This window comes from Helicoverpa zea, chromosome 30 (genome assembly GCF_022581195.2).
Source record: "Helicoverpa zea isolate HzStark_Cry1AcR chromosome 30, ilHelZeax1.1, whole genome shotgun sequence".
Taxonomy (NCBI): Eukaryota; Metazoa; Arthropoda; class Insecta; order Lepidoptera; family Noctuidae; genus Helicoverpa; species Helicoverpa zea.
In genome coordinates this window covers 5,176,625-5,193,024 of record NC_061481.1, presented here as the reverse complement: position 1 = coordinate 5,193,024, position 16,400 = coordinate 5,176,625, and the positions used below count along the sequence as shown (strand labels likewise).

Genomic DNA, 16,400 nt, shown 5'->3' with positions numbered 1-16,400 from the left:
GATTTGCATCCGTGCCATAGTCAAGGAGGTTAAAATTAAATACGTAAATAATCGATTTGAATTACGGTAGGTGGGAAAAAGCTAATATGCGCTGCTTTTTTTGATGTTGTAATTTCATGGTATTTCAGAATTTAGCCCACGGTTAAACACAAATCATAACAGAATTCCCCCGCGGCCACAGTGTGTGCGTGATGGCAGCTATGTGTGCGTAGACAGAGAAAACTAATGTCTACGTGTGTGCGTGATTGTCGATGTGTGAGTGTCTTATCTACGAGTCTACGACATGACAGCGCGAGCGCGCGAGCGAGCGAGACCGAGTGATACGCGATAGCAATCATTTTACCTAAAGTTTCGAAAATCACCTTCATTATTGTCATTAACTTCGTTTTACTTTACTTACTAATTTTTGAGCATAAATTTAACACAGATATCTTATTAACTACAGTAATAAGCAATACTAGTGCGCGAAAGAAAGTTCACTAACATGTTAACAGCTGATTGATAAAATGTTCGTTTTGCTTTATCTTTCAGCATAAAGTTTTCGCAGTGATTTAGTTTTTATTTTTGAATTAAATTGGTTGATAATTAGAAATTTTGCTTCCTTCTTAACGGTCTTAGGACCTTGGAACACGGAAATCTTATTAATGACGTAATACTAGTGCGCTAAAGGAAAGTTCACTGACCTGTTAACAGCTGATTGATAACATTTTCGGTTTGCTTTAACATTCAGCGTAAAGATTTCGTAGTAATTTTGTTTTTACTTTTCGATTAAATTGGTGAATGATGGGTTAGTTAAGTGTAGGCACGAGGTGATTCTTTCGGCTCGTAGGTAGGTATTATTGGCGTGGTTAAGAAATCAACTTATTTACACTAATAAAATTGATTAAGCTGACTACGTATTTACAAAATGTACAAATAAATAAATTACCTAGTTTAGTTACCCGGAGGTACTGTTCAAAGCTGTCACCTTCACACTCTTGGCACAATCGAGCACGACGAAGTAGCTGGTTGTCCTTCAGCTAACATAACACTATCACATTCGTTTTTAATGTGTCGAAAGCACTAAGTTAACGGTCCTAGCACATAAGTCTGTCACATGACCAGCATGACCCTCCGTGATGAGGGTTCCCGGTCGGTAAACATTTCCCGGAACATAGGTATGTATGGCTGTCATTGCACATCCTTGGCAGTCGTAACGGGTAGTCAGAAGCCAGTAAGTCTGACACCAGTCTAACCAAGGGGTATCGGGTTGCCCGGGTAACTGGGTTGAGGAGGTCAGATAGGCAGTCGCTTCTTGTAAAGCACTGGTACTCAGCTGAATCCGGTTAGACTGGAAGCCGACCCCAACATGATTGGGAAAAGGCTCGGAGGATGGATGGCTGTTAGTACACTGTTGTCACTGATGGCATACAGGCGGACCATCGCCACCAACTCGTGTTCGTGTAGTTTTCCGTCATCTCGCACTTTGTACCTACACGTCGCGGAATTCAAAGCGCACGTACGCAGCAGCGGCGGCGACATCAAACACACTGCTTGCCGTCGGCGCTTGTTTGTTCCGGCTTCAAGGGCACGCGGGGAGCGGCGAGGCGAGTGTGTGGGAGTACTCGCACTGTGATTGGGTGAATTTGGGTAGGCTGGATGATCTACGATTTTTATTGAACGATCGTTGCGTATGCTTTGTGCATGTATCGTTTGCGTTTGTGTGAGTGCGCAGCGCGGTAGTAAGGCTAGTAACACACGCGCCGAATTAAAGTACGGCTGGGTTACACTGACGGATATACGTAAATAAGAAAAAAACATGAAAAAATTACCTACCCATTTTTTCGTTGATTTGGGTCGAGAATCATTAGCATATTTACGTCCTTGACTATGGCACGGATGCAAATCAACAGCTTGTATAAGAGAGTATATAATAGTATGTAAGAGAGTATATAAGAGAGTATATAATAAAGTACATAAGTGAGTATATAAGAGAGTATATAATAGTATGTAAGAGAGTATATAGGAGAGTATATAATAAAGTTCATAAGTGAGTATATAAGAGAGTATATAATAAAGTACATAAGTGAGTATATAAGAGAGTATATAATAAAGTATATAATAAAGTATATAAGTGAGTATATAATAAAGTACATAAGTGAGTACATAAGAGAGTATATAATAGTATGTAAGAGAGTATATAAGAGAGTATATAATAAAGTACATAAGAGAGTATATAAGAGAGTATATAATAAAGTACATAAGTGAGTACATAAGAGAGTATATAATAAAGTACATAAGTGAGTATATAAGAAAGTACATAAGAGAGTATATAATAAAGTATATAAGAGAGTATATAAGAAAGTACATAAGAGAGTATATAATAAAGTATATAAGAGAGTATATAATAAAGTACATAAGTGAGTATATAAGAGAGTATATAATAGTATGTAAGAGAGTATATAAGAGAGTATATAATAAAGTACATAAGAGAGTATATAAGAGAGTATATAATAAAGTACATAAGTGAGTATATAAGAGAGTATATAATAAAGTACATAAGTGAGTATATAAGAGAGTATATAATAAAGTACATAAGTGAGTATATAAGAAAGTGCATAAGAGAGTATATAATAAAGTATATAAGAGAGTATATAATAAAGTACATAAGAGAGTATATAATAAAGTACATAAGAGAGTATATAAGAGAGTATATAATAAAGTACATAAGTGAGTATATAAGAGAGTATATAATAAAGTACATAAGTGAGTATATAAGAAAGTGCATAAGAGAGTATATAATAAAGTATATAAGAGAGTATATAATAAAGTACATAAGAGAGTATATAATAAAGTACATAAGAGAGTATATAAGAGAGTATATAATAAAGTACATAAGTGAGTATATAAGAGAGTATATAATAAAGTACATAAGTGAGTATATAAGAGAGTATATAATAAAGTACATAAGTGAGTATATAAGAGAGTATATAATAGTATGTAAGAGAGTACATAAGAGAGTATATAATAAAGTACACAAGTGAGTATATAAGAAAGTACATAAGAGAGTATATAATAAAGTACATAAGTGAGTATATAAGAGAGTATATAATAGTATGTAAGAGAGTATATAAGAGAGTATATAATAAAGTTCATAAGTGAGTATATAAGAGAGTATATAATAAAGTACATAAGTGAGTATATAAGAGAGTATATAATAGTATATAAGAGAGTATATAATAAAGTACATAAGTGAGTATATAAGAGAGTATATAATAGTATGTAAGAGAGTATATAAGAGAGTATATAATAAAGTACATAAGAGAGTATATAAGAGAGTATATAATAAAGTACATAAGTGAGTATATAAGAGAGTATATAATAGTATGTAAGAGAGTATATAAGAGAGTATATAATAAAGTACATAAGAGAGTATATAAGAGAGTATATAATAAAGTACATAAGTGAGTATATAAGAGAGTATATAATAGTATGTAAGAGAGTATATAAGAGAGTATATAATAAAGTACATAAGAGAGTATATAAGAGAGTATATAATAAAGTACATAAGTGAGTATATAAGAGAGTATATAATAAAGTACATAAGTGAGTATATAAGAGAGTATATAATAAAGTACATAAGTGAGTATATAAGAAAGTGCATAAGAGAGTATATAATAAAGTATATAAGAGAGTATATAATAAAGTACATAAGAGAGTATATAATAAAGTACATAAGAGAGTATACAGGGTTAATTTTCAACCACCATCCAAATTTTCAGAAATGATTTAGAATCGGTAACCTAATCAATTAATCAAATAAAAAAATATAAAAAATATTAGATGATTTTCATCATTGTCCGCTACTAAAATCACAACGTGTGGAATACACACAGTTCGGTTGTTGAACATGGCGCGCTTGCCTCAAGATTCGGGAAACGCACACAAAAAACAGCATGCACTACGCCCGACATCGTACTACCGGCACTACGCCCCCCTCCCTCATACCCCGCACCCCGCACAGCCCCCGGTCGGCCAAGCGCCGGTGACTTTTTGTTTAGTTGACCGTGACCTAGTTACGTGCGAACGTGTGCCATATTTTTGTCGCTCTCGCTGCATTTTCGATTCCGAATTCCGGTCGGTTATCATCGCACGACATGGCGACTTTTTATTCTAATGCAGAGTATTTTGAAATGGTCAGGTGCTACATTTTAAGTGGCGAAAGTTTAAATGGTGCGCAAAGAATGTACAGTGCAGAAAGTTTACCGCGTTTACAAAGACGAGGTATTAATTCGCGAGTGCCTAATAGACAAACAATTTTAGCCGCAAACCAAAGGTTGTTAGATTATGGGCAGTTTATCACACCAGCCCATGCAACAAGTCGTGGCGGTCACAACGAAATAACACCAGCAGTCGAAAATTCTGTACTCGAGTTTTTCGAACGTGACCCCTGCGCTAGCACTAACGACGCTGCTCGGCGCTTCGGTGTCAGTCAGTATTACGTGTGGAAGCTGCTGAATTCATCTGGTTATCACCCATACCATTACCAACCAGTGCAATCTCTTCACGATAACGATGGACCCGCTAGAATCGTGTTTTGTGAATGGCTGTTAAGAAACATTAATTGTAACATTTTGTGGACTGATGAAGCATTATTTACGCGAATCGGAATTTATAACAGCCGAAACGAACATTATTGGGCGTTAAGCAACCCCCACGTTATTAGAAATAACTACCATCAAGTGCGTTTTAGTGCGAATGTTTGGGCAGGTATTATCGGTAATGTTATCGTGGGACCGATTTTTATTGAAGGACGCTTGACGGGTACTAATTATTTAAACATGTTACGTGGTGTTATTGAAGACTTAATAGACGAGGTGCCACTTTCATACTACAACAATCATTATTATCAGCATGACGGTGCACCACCTCATTACACAAGTGCAGTGCGTGAGTTTTTAAATAATAAGTATGGCGATAGATGGATTGGTCGCGGAGGGCCTGTCCTATGGCCTGCCAGGTCACCAGATTTAACGCCACTTGATTTTTTTTTATGGGGTGAAGTTAAAAGACGTGTTTACGTTGAAGAAGCACAAAGTGTTGAGGACCTCCGTAGTAAAATAATAAATGCATTTAATGAAATTAAAAATCAAACAGATACTTTAAACTTATTAAAAAATAGTTTAGAAAAACGTGCACGTTTGTGTATTGAGAGAAACGGACTCCATTTTGAACAATTACTGAAGTACACGTAATTTGTAGGTTAATCGAGTTTATTTGGTAAGTTGAATTATTGTAAATAGCTAGTTGATTCCAATTTTTTAAATACGCCATAATAAAAACCAGTGATTTCACATTCATTATTTTATTATGTCGGTCCTAAGCCCGTAAAGTATGAAGGGAAAATTGGAATCAACCCTTTTAAGTAAGACCGCGTAGGTACCTACATCAATCGCAGCGAGCGAGCGAGGTCAATAACCTTGCTGCGTGTCTCTACATTCTGTTTATTTTCGGATATTTTCTTTTGGATGTTTTTTTTTTGTTTTTGTTATTATTTGATTATAATGTTTCACATATGAAAATAAATTAATTAAAAGTCCTCGATTTTTAAATTTGGATGGTGAATGAAAAATAACCCTGTATAATAAAGTACATAAGTGAGTATATAAGAGAGTATATAATAGTATGTAAGAGAGTACATAAGAGAGTATATAATAAAGTACACAAGTGAGTATATAAGAAAGTACATAAGAGAGTATATAATAAAGTACATAAGTGAGTATATAAGAGAGTATATAATAGTATGTAAGAGAGTATATAAGAGAGTATATAATAAAGTTCATAAGTGAGTATATAAGAGAGTATATAATAAAGTACATAAGTGAGTATATAAGAGAGTATATAATAGTATATAAGAGAGTATATAATAAAGTATATAAGAGAGTATATAATAAAGTACATAAGAGAGTATATAAGAGAGTATATAATAAAGTACATAAGTGAGTATATAAGAGAGTATATAATAGTATGTAAGAGAGTATATAAGAGAGTATATAAGAGAGTATATAATAAAGTACATAAGAGAGTATATAAGAGAGTATATAATAAAGTACATAAGTGAGTATATAAGAGATTATATAATAAAGTATATAAGTGAGTATATAATAAAGTTCATAAGTGAGTACATAAGAGAGTATATAATAGTATGTAAGAGAGTATATAATAAAGTATATAAGTGAGTACATAAGAGAGTATATAATAAAGTACATAAGTGAGTACATAAGAGAGTACATAAGAGAGTATATAATAGTATGTAAGAGAGTATATAAGAGAGTATATAATAAAGTACATAAGTGAGTATATAAGAGAGTATATAATAAAGTACATAAGTGAGTATATAAGAGAGTATATAATACAGTTCATAAGTGAGTATATAATAAAGTACATAAGAGAGTATATAATAAAGTATATAAGTGAGTATATAATAAAGTACATAAGAGAGTACATAAGTGAGTATATAATAAAGTACATAAGTGAGTATACAGGGTTACTGGTAAGTAGACCGCATCCTTTCAGGAGGTGATAGTACTGGTCAATACGGACAAATTTGACCCTGGGATATACTGGGCAAAAGTTAACCCGTTTCAAGATAATCGAATTTTAAGATCGATTCTTTACAAGTCGTCTAGGTACACGTATACATTTTTATTACTAGTTAAAAGTCTCGTTTTTGCGAGTTTTTGTGTATTTTGTGGCTTTTTGGATAGCTAGACAAATGTAGATGTTTTTTAAGTATTCTGCACAAAAAAATGAAGAGTAATATTTTTGAGAAAATATCTACTAAAAAAGTAATTGGTGTTCGCTATAATTTCCTCTGTGATTTGTACAGTTTTATGGTTTGTTATTATGAAATGATTCATCTTCTATCCAAAAACACACAAAAGTCCACAAAAACGAGACTTTTGACTAATAATGAAAATTTATACGTGTACCTAGACGACCGATCTTGAAATTCGATTATCTTGAAACGGGTTAACTTTTGCCCAGTGTATCCCAGGGTCAAATTTGTCCGTATTGACCTATACTATCACCTCCTGAAAGGATGCGGTCTACTTACCAGTAACCCTGTATAAGAGAGTATATAATAAAGTACATAAGTGAGTATATAAGAGAGTATATAAGAGAGTATATAATAAAGTACATAAGTGAGTACATAAGAGAGTATATAATAAAGTATATAACAGAGTATATAATAAAGTACATAAGAGAGTATATAAGAGAGTATATAATAGTACATAAGAGAGTATATAATAAAGTATATAAGTGAGTACATAAGAGAGTATATAATAAAGTATATAAGTGAGTATATAATAAAGTACATAAGAGAGTACATAAGAGAGTATATAATAGTATGTAAGAGAGTATATAATAAAGTTCATAAGTGAATATATAAGAGAGTATATAATAAAGTACATAAGTGAGTACATAAGAGAGTATATAATAAAGTATATAAGTGAGTATATAATAAAGTACATAAGAGAGTACATAAGAGAGTATATAATAGTATGTAAGAGAGTATATAATAAAGTTCATAAGTGAGTATATAAGAGAGTATATAATAAAGTACATAAGTGAGTATATAAGAGAGTATATAATAGTACATAAGAGAGTATATAATAAAGTATATAAGTGAGTACATAAGAGAGTATATAATAAAGTACATAAGTGAGTACATAAGAGAGTATATAATAAAGTACATAAGAGAGTATATAATAAAGTACATAAGAGAGTACATAAGAGAGTATATAATAGTATGTAAGAGAGTATATAAGAGAGTATATAATAAAGTACATAAGTGAGTATATAAGAGAGTATATAATAAAGTACATAAGTGAGTATATAAGAGAGTATATAATACAGTTCATAAGTGAGTATATAATAAAGTACATAAGAGAGTATATAATAAAGTATATAAGTGAGTATATAATAAAGTACATAAGAGAGTACATAAGTGAGTATATAATAAAGTACATAAGTGAGTATATAAGAGAGTATATAATAAAGTACATAAGTGAGTATATAAGAGAGTATATAATAAAGTATATAAGTGAGTATATAAGAGAGTATATAATAGTATGTAAGAGAGTATATAAGAGAGTATATAATAAAGTACATAAGTGAGTACATAAGAGAGTATATAATAAAGTATATAACGAAGTATATAATAAAGTACATAAGAGAGTATATAAGAGAGTATATAATAAAGTACATAAGTGAGTACATAAGAGAGTATATAATAAAGTATATAAGTGAGTATATAATAAAGTACATAAGTGAGTATATAAGAGAGTATATAATAGTATGTAAGAGAGTATATAAGAGAGTATATAATAAAGTACATAAGTGAGTACATAAGAGAGTATATAATAAAGTATATAACAGAGTATATAATAAAGTACATAAGTGAGTATATAAGAGAGTATATAATAGTATGTAAGAGAGTATATAAGAGAGTATATAATAAAGTACATAAGTGAGTACATAAGAGAGTATATAATAGTATGTAAGAGAGTATATAAGAGAGTATATAATAAAGTACATAAGTGAGTACATAAGAGAGTATATAATAAAGTTCATAAGTGAGTATATAATAAAGTACATAAGAGAGTATATAATAAAGTATACAAGTGAGTATATAAGAAAGTACATAATAAAGTACATAAGTGAGTATATAAGAGAGTATATAATAAAGTACATAAGTGAGTATATAAGAGAGTATATAATAGTATGTAAGAGAGTATATAAGAGAGTATATAATAAAGTATAAAGTACATAAGTGAGTACATAAGAGAGTATATAATAAAGTATATAACAGAGTATATAATAAAGTACATAAGAGAGTATATAAGAGAGTATATAATAAAGTACATAAGTGAGTACATAAGAGAGTATATAATAAAGTATATAAGTGAGTATATAATAAAGTACATAAGAGAGTACATAAGAGAGTATATAATAGTATGTAAGAGAGTATATAAGTGAGTATATAATAAAGTACATAAGAGAGTATATAAGAGAGTATATAATAGTATGTAAGAGAGTATATAAGAGAGTATATAATAAAGTATATAAGTGAGTATATAATAAAGTACATAAGAGAGTACATAAGAGAGTATATAATAGTATGTAAGAGAGTATATAAGAGAGTATATAATAAAGTACATAAGTGAGTACATAAGAGAGTATATAATAAAGTATATAACAGGGTATATAATAAAGTACATAAGAGAGTATATAAGAGAGTATATAATAAAGTACATAAGAGAGTATATAATAAAGTATATAAGTGAGTACATAAGAGAGTATATAATAAAGTACATAAGTGAGTACATAAGAGAGTATATAATAAAGTATATAAGTGAGTACATAAGAGAGTATATAATAAAGTACATAAGTGAGTACATAAGAGAGTATATAATAAAGTATATAAGTGAGTATATAATAAAGTACATAAGAGAGTACATAAGAGAGTATATAAGAGAGTATATAATAAAGTATATAAGAGAGTATGTAATAAAGTACATAAGAGAGTATGTAATAGAGAGTATATAATAAAGTACATAAGTGAGTACATAAGAGAGTATATAATAAAGTATATAAAAATAAGTCCGGTTTTCCTCCCTGACGCTATAACTCCAGAACGCACGAACCGATTTCCACGGTTTTGCATTCGTTGGAAAGGTCTCGGGCTCCGTGAGGTTTATAGTAAAGAAAATTCAGGAAAAACAAAAAAAAATATCACCAAACAATATGTTACGTAAAACGAAGCCATCTGGTGGCGGAACGGAGTTCGCCGGGTTTGCTAGTAAAGTATATAAGTGAGTATATAAGAGAGTATATAATGAAGTACATAAGTGAGTACATAAGAGAGTATATAATAAAGTACATAAGTGAGTATATAATAAAGAAAACATTTTGAGGAAACTTGGACTATAAAGTCTGAAATCACCAACCCGCATTGAGCAAGCGTGGTCATTAATGCTCAATCCTTCTCCGAGTGAGAGGAGGCCGCAGCCCAGCAGTGGGACGATAAAAAGGCTGTTACAGTATCTACTCATAAAGATCTATAACATTATTTTAATTTTCAGAATACCGTTCATCTGAAAATAAACAGGACAAAATGTGAGATTTGCGGTGCTGATGTCAGTAAGAATAACATAAATTCACACATGAGAAGACATATAGATGTTAAACCTTTCAAGTGTAGCTTCAAACCTTGTGGGAAGCGGTTTAAGGATAAGGTGAGTCAGTGAGTGAGAGAGTGAGTGAGTGAGTTACTCGGTATGTAAGTGGGTAACCTCGTTGGTATAGTGGTCGCAAGCGCGGCTGCTGTGCGGTCTCGGGTTCGATCCCCGGGCCGAAATCGCTTTGCGGGTTTTCTTAAACTTTCACAAAGCAGCCCGTAGTCTGAAAGTTGGTGATTGATTCACCCGTGCATCGGTGGTGTCGGATTGCCGTCAAATCGGGTTATGAGAGTGAAGGAATAGGGAGTGCACTTGTGTCTGCGCAAATGCTCGTGCACTATAATATGTCCTGCGCAGCTGGCTGATTTCCTTAAATGAGAACAGCCGCTGTGGCCGAGATCGGCCGTGGAAGCCACAAGTGGGTGACAGAACTTTCACACGGCAGTCCAGTTTTTTGCAGGATCCCGTTTGATCGCAAAAGATATTATATGCTAGTGTTCACACGATCAAACCGCATGCAGGGTCCAGCAAAATGCTAATCCCGTCGATTTGTGCAGATCGGTTTTGTCACCGGAAACTGGATTCTTCGTCCAGTAAAAAGCGGGATCCCGTTTAATGACACATATATTTCTATGACAGACGACCTTATAAAGGTCGCCGGAAGACGCTGGATGCAGGTCGCCTCCAACAGGTATCTGTGGAGATCTAAGGGGGAGGCCTATGTTCAGCAGTGGACGTCCTATGGCTGAGATGATGATGATGATGATGATATTTCTATAGCAATGTTCACACGGCAGTCCAGTTTTGCGGAACCGGCCTTTACTAACTTTTAAAACCGGACTGCCGTGTGAAAGGGCTGTGAACACTGCTTGAGTCTGTGATTGTGTGAGTTACTAAGTGTGTGAGTGGGTTAGTTTAAAGGCATGTGAGCAGACACCTTAATGGCTATGATGTGCAGTGTGATTATTGTGGGGATATGTGAGATATTTTCAAATTGGAAAAGTTCTTGAGATTAGCGCGTTCAAACAAACAAACTCTTCTGCTTTACAATATTAGTTTTAAGCGAGTCAGTTACTCGAGTTAGTTAGTCTGTGAGTGACTCAGTGGGTCAGTGAGTGAGTAAGTTGGTTAGTAAATGAGTGAGTGAGTTTGTTAGTAAATGAGTGAGTGAGTTTGTTAGTAAATGTGTGAGTTCAAGCGATTTGGTAAATGAGTGAGTGACCCAGCCACTCAAGGGACTATCACTAACAATGAGTCCACCTCGCAGAGTGACCTCAAACGCCACTGCCTGATCCACTACCCGGACAGGCAGTACGCGTGCGCGCTGTGCCACCGCCGCTTCGCGCGGAAGACGCGGCTCAACAAGCATGTGAGCAGGCACCTTAATGGCTACGACGTGCAGTGCGATTACTGCGGGGATATGTGAGTATTTTTGTGTTAAACTCTACTGATCTTACTACAAAAATTTAAACATGTGTCAAACACTTGTTTAAAAAAAGTGTGGCTGCAAAATGGACCTTATTTCAACGTCATAATCTGACATTTTTTTAGACGAATCTTAAACTGACGTTTAAAAGTTTTTGTGGTAACACGGTAGCTGTTTGCTTTGGTTTTAGTTTTGGGAACTTATTTTCGTACCTGGACAAATTATAGCCTGGTACTCGAGACAGTCTAGCTTTCCAACAATGAAAGAATTTTACATTTTTGGAATCTGGACAGATAGAATCACTTTCGCATTTATAATATTAGCAAAGAACTGTTATAAGCAACTAGCTGTTTTCCCGTGGTTTTACCCGCGTTTCGGGGAAACTTGTTCCTGTACCCGGAAGTGATATAGCCTATGGTACTTTAGCATAATGTGGCCTCCTAACTGCTATGAATTCTATATAAATATATAAAAGAAAGTCGTGTTAGTTACTCCACTTATAACTCAAGAACGGCTGAACTGATTTAGCTGAAAATTGGCAGGGAGGTAGTTTAGAGCCAGGAGAAGGACATAGGATATTGTCGCCATCCGGCTACGGGAAGCAGTTATCTCAGGACGCGGGTGAAACCGCTGGCTAATTATTTTATAAAACGGTTCTATACTTTTTCTTGAGGGTGCAAACAAACAAAAAAGTCCTCTCTATAATGTTAGTATAGAGTATAGATTTATGTCTGGCTCTGCCAGCGGTTTCACGCGCTTCTCGTGGAAACCCGTGAGAGATAAGTAGTAGTCTATATTTTTTCTTAGCCTGTACATTATCTGTGAATCGAACATAAAAAATCGGTTCAGTAGCTATGGTTTGGAATCTGGGCAGGTAGAGTTACTTTCGTACCTACAAAATTAATAATGTTTTTCTCAGGTTCGCAACAAAACTCCGTCTGTCGACTCACATAACGCGGTCCCACGGACCGAACTCTAAGATCTATATCTGCGACACATGCGACATGGTGTTTCACAGCCGGCGGAGTATCACCAGCCATCTCATGTACGGACACGGCGCTGAACACGTGAGTAACATGTACTAGCTATTACCCGCTTCCAGACAGGACTACTTTTTGTAAGTAGCTAAAACTGGCACCAGAGTGTGAATCTGGGACCATGGCACTGACAAATGCGAGTTTTAGCTGTCTATCTATTGAAAAACTAGCTGTTTTCTGCGTTTTACCAGCTTCTTAAGAGAACTATTTGCAGCAACGGTATAAAAATAAAAACCTACAACCTCAGACATGCTATAACCATCTCCGACATCCTACAGCCATCTCTAAGGTAGACCTTCATTGACTAAAGAAATCACTTTAACCGACATGAAAAAAACGAGTCTATAACTATCTCCAGGATAGCATGTATATCAGTATCAAGTTGTATGTACTCACATAACGCGGTCCCACGGACCGAACTCTAAGATCTATATCTGCAACACATGCGACATGGTGTTTCACTCTCGGCGGAGTATCACCAGCCATCTCATGTACGGACACGGCGCTGAACATGTGAGTAACATGTATTAGCTGTTACCCGCTTCCAGAGGGGACTACTTTTGAACAGTAGCAGTTTAACCCGCTTCCAGAGGGGACTACTTCTTGCAACGAAATAAAGTAACCAAGAAGTCTGCAAATAAAAGTTGTTGCTATCTATCAATGTAAGAACTAGAGGTTTCATCACCTTCCTGGGAGAATTACTTGCTGCAATGGGTATAACAATAAGCTTACTATAGCTATCTCAAGGTTTGAGCTTCATTCTTAAGAATTAACTTTAATGTACTTAAAAATGTGGCTGGTAGAAGTCTCCAAGGTATCATTTATCGACCGTTCCCAATATTCTATCTGTTCTTTGCTAACTAGAGATATCAATTTGAAATTATACTTGTATGGGGCTTATGTCAAAATTCTATCTCTAGTAAGCAAATCAACAGTTTAATGTGCTTTCCGAAATAACATCATGATCATATTTTTTTATATAATTATTTATGTAAATGTATTTTTGTTACAGGACAGAGTATGTCAGATATGTAAGGAAGATCTGAACAATTACCAGACATTGAAAGAGCACTATTTGAAACATCATAACGTCAAATACAACGTATTGGGGGAAAAGTAAGTAAAAATATATATTACTGGCTGTTTCTCACGGTTTTACCCGCTTCATAAATAAACTACTTTCAGTACATCATCCCATCCTCCGAGCTTTTTCCCAACTATGTTGGGGTCGGCTTCCAGTCTAACCGGATGTAGCTGAGTACCAGTGCTTTACAAGGAGCGACTGCCCTATCTGAGCTCCTCAACCCAGTTACCCGGACAACCCAACGGCTTTTTATTAAATTGTACTTTCTAATAAATAAATTGCAGGAAAGAAGATGAAGATGAAGTTCTAATAAAAGAGGAACCAATAGATATGGAAGAATTTTTAGAAGAAACGCCGGAATTTCTCTACGATGTGGATATACGAAAACAAGATATGGATGGTGAGTATTACACATTGACTGTCGGTTTCGCACGCTTCCCGTGAGAACTACTATGCGCATCTGGATAAAATATAGCTGTTACCTGTGTATAGTGTAGCACTGAAAGATTTTTTCAAATCGTTCTAGTAGTCCCAGTCGCTTAAGTATATAAACAATTTCTTTAAACTTATATAAAAAAATATGTTACAAAATAACAAATTTAAGTGACTTCAAAGTTTTTTTTGGGTTCATCTAGACACACGGCAGTATGTCCGCCAAGTTCGAGCAAAAAAACAAACGACACACCGGCCGTGGGTTATATTACACGAACCATTTCGGGCCAAATTCGACCCCCCTATAACTCAAAATCTATTTTATTTACGCATATCAAATTTCTAGTGTCTGTTGAGACCCCCTCACTTATCTAAAATACAAAATTTCATTAATATACCTATTGTAGGTCTTGAGATATTGACGTCAGAAAATCGCTATTTTTACTGTACACTCACTGACTGACTGATTCACTCATCAAAAACCTAGACCACTTCCAATGGTCGTATTAACTTGAAATTTGGCATGGAGGTAGGTCTTTATGTCAAGGTAAAGGAAAAAATCTGAAAATGGCCAAGTGTGGGTTAGTTTCAAAATAATGAAGGTGTAAAGGAGATTGGGCAAGAATGTATGAAGTTTGGTCCAAATGTCCACCACGAACGAGACCTATATAATTAAATAGTCCACTTATTTTAGAGTAACTTTTACTAAGAAAGTAAAAAAAAAACAATGCCAAAAAAAAGTTATAGCCAAAAATGTATTCTTAATTTTCGGTAGTTTTTGTATGTTATCATTATTTTTATTTTTTTTATTCTACTTCCATTTCCGCATTTGATCTAAAACTAAGATGAGATGTAAGAAAGACACATTTGCATATAAACAGCCCGTCTTTTTTTGCCCGATGGATGTACGAATCACTAACCAATTGAGTAGCGCCAGAAGTGCTTGAATATACTGAGCGGTGCCTGGATCTAAGAAAGTTCGATGTAACTGGTGGTGTCTTCTCTCTAATAATGAACAATTCTATTTTGTCAGAACTTATAGAAAGTACGAAAATCGAACATCACGAAAAGTAATTGAAAAAATGAAATTGAAAAAATCTATAAAATGTTTTATTTGATTTTGCTATAACTTTTTTCTGGCATTATATTTTTTTTTACTTTCATAGCAAAAAATGTTCTATATTTAACGTGCTATCTAGCCATATAGGTCTTGTTCGTGGTGGACATTTGGACCGGAATCGCCCATTGTCCTTTATACCCGGTGTAAATTACCCCTAAGGAACTAAAACGAACCAAATCTATCTATATTATTATAATATATCTTCGAATGGTCGTACCGATCTGAAATTCGTTACAAAAGTTTGTATTTGGTAAAGTAAAGTAAAAATCAGAAAACGGCCAAGTGTGAGTCACTTTCGAAAATAACGAATGTGTAACTTTGATCCACGAACATAATATATGATAACATTTCATGTCAGTCAGTTGGTAAATCTAGTTCATTTAGTTAATCTAGTTCATTTCTTTGTAAGAAGCATAGTGCATATTCAAAAATCTGAAAGATAGTATAAATGAGACATTTCCTTAACTAACTTAATCATAAGAAAAAAATAAAATAAACAACCTTACAAAAATAAGTGAAATCCCACCTAAAACAAAAATGTGAAAGGCAGCCAATTTCGATAATAATATGGGAATGCTTCGCCTATAAAAAAAGTGAGATCTGAATAAGTACCAAGTTCCATACAAATACCTCAGTTAAAAATAGTTACTTTTTAATGATGTTACTTGGCAAGTTTTAATAGAAAAATATATACTTGTTTCATTGCGTTTAGTTGGTTTATAACAGGTGTGTAGTGACATAAAAAGGTGTGTGAAAACTTACCAAGTAACATCATTAAAAAGTAACTATTTTTAACTGAGGTATTTGTATGGAACTTGGTACTTATTCAGATCTCACTTCTTTCATAGGCGAAGTATTCCCATATTATCGAACTTGGCAGCCTTTCACATTTTTATTATTATTCTTTATTGCACACATAAATACAGAGAGACACACTGAATACAGAGAGATAATGTACAATGGCGAGCTTAACCCAGTGTTGGGTTCTCTTCCAGCCAACCTTAGAGTGAAAGAGTGATTTGATGGGGTAGGGCAAATGTGCAACTTTATACTAATAAAAAGAATCTATATGAATAAT

The 16,400-nt window shown here is 33.9% G+C and overlaps 1 protein-coding gene across 1 annotated transcript in view; it reads left to right on the top strand.

The window, feature by feature from the left end:
* The window catches only part of LOC124644508, a 33,096-nt gene that overhangs the window by 11,881 nt on the left and 4,815 nt on the right, over positions 1-16,400 (top strand). The window contains exons 7-11 of the mRNA XM_047183932.1: positions 10,128-10,280; positions 11,491-11,645; positions 12,569-12,716; positions 13,699-13,802; positions 14,055-14,170. Coding sequence (XP_047039888.1) covers positions 10,128-10,280; positions 11,491-11,645; positions 12,569-12,716; positions 13,699-13,802; positions 14,055-14,170 — 676 coding nt within the window. The remainder of the gene's footprint in view (positions 1-10,127; positions 10,281-11,490; positions 11,646-12,568; positions 12,717-13,698; positions 13,803-14,054; positions 14,171-16,400) is intronic.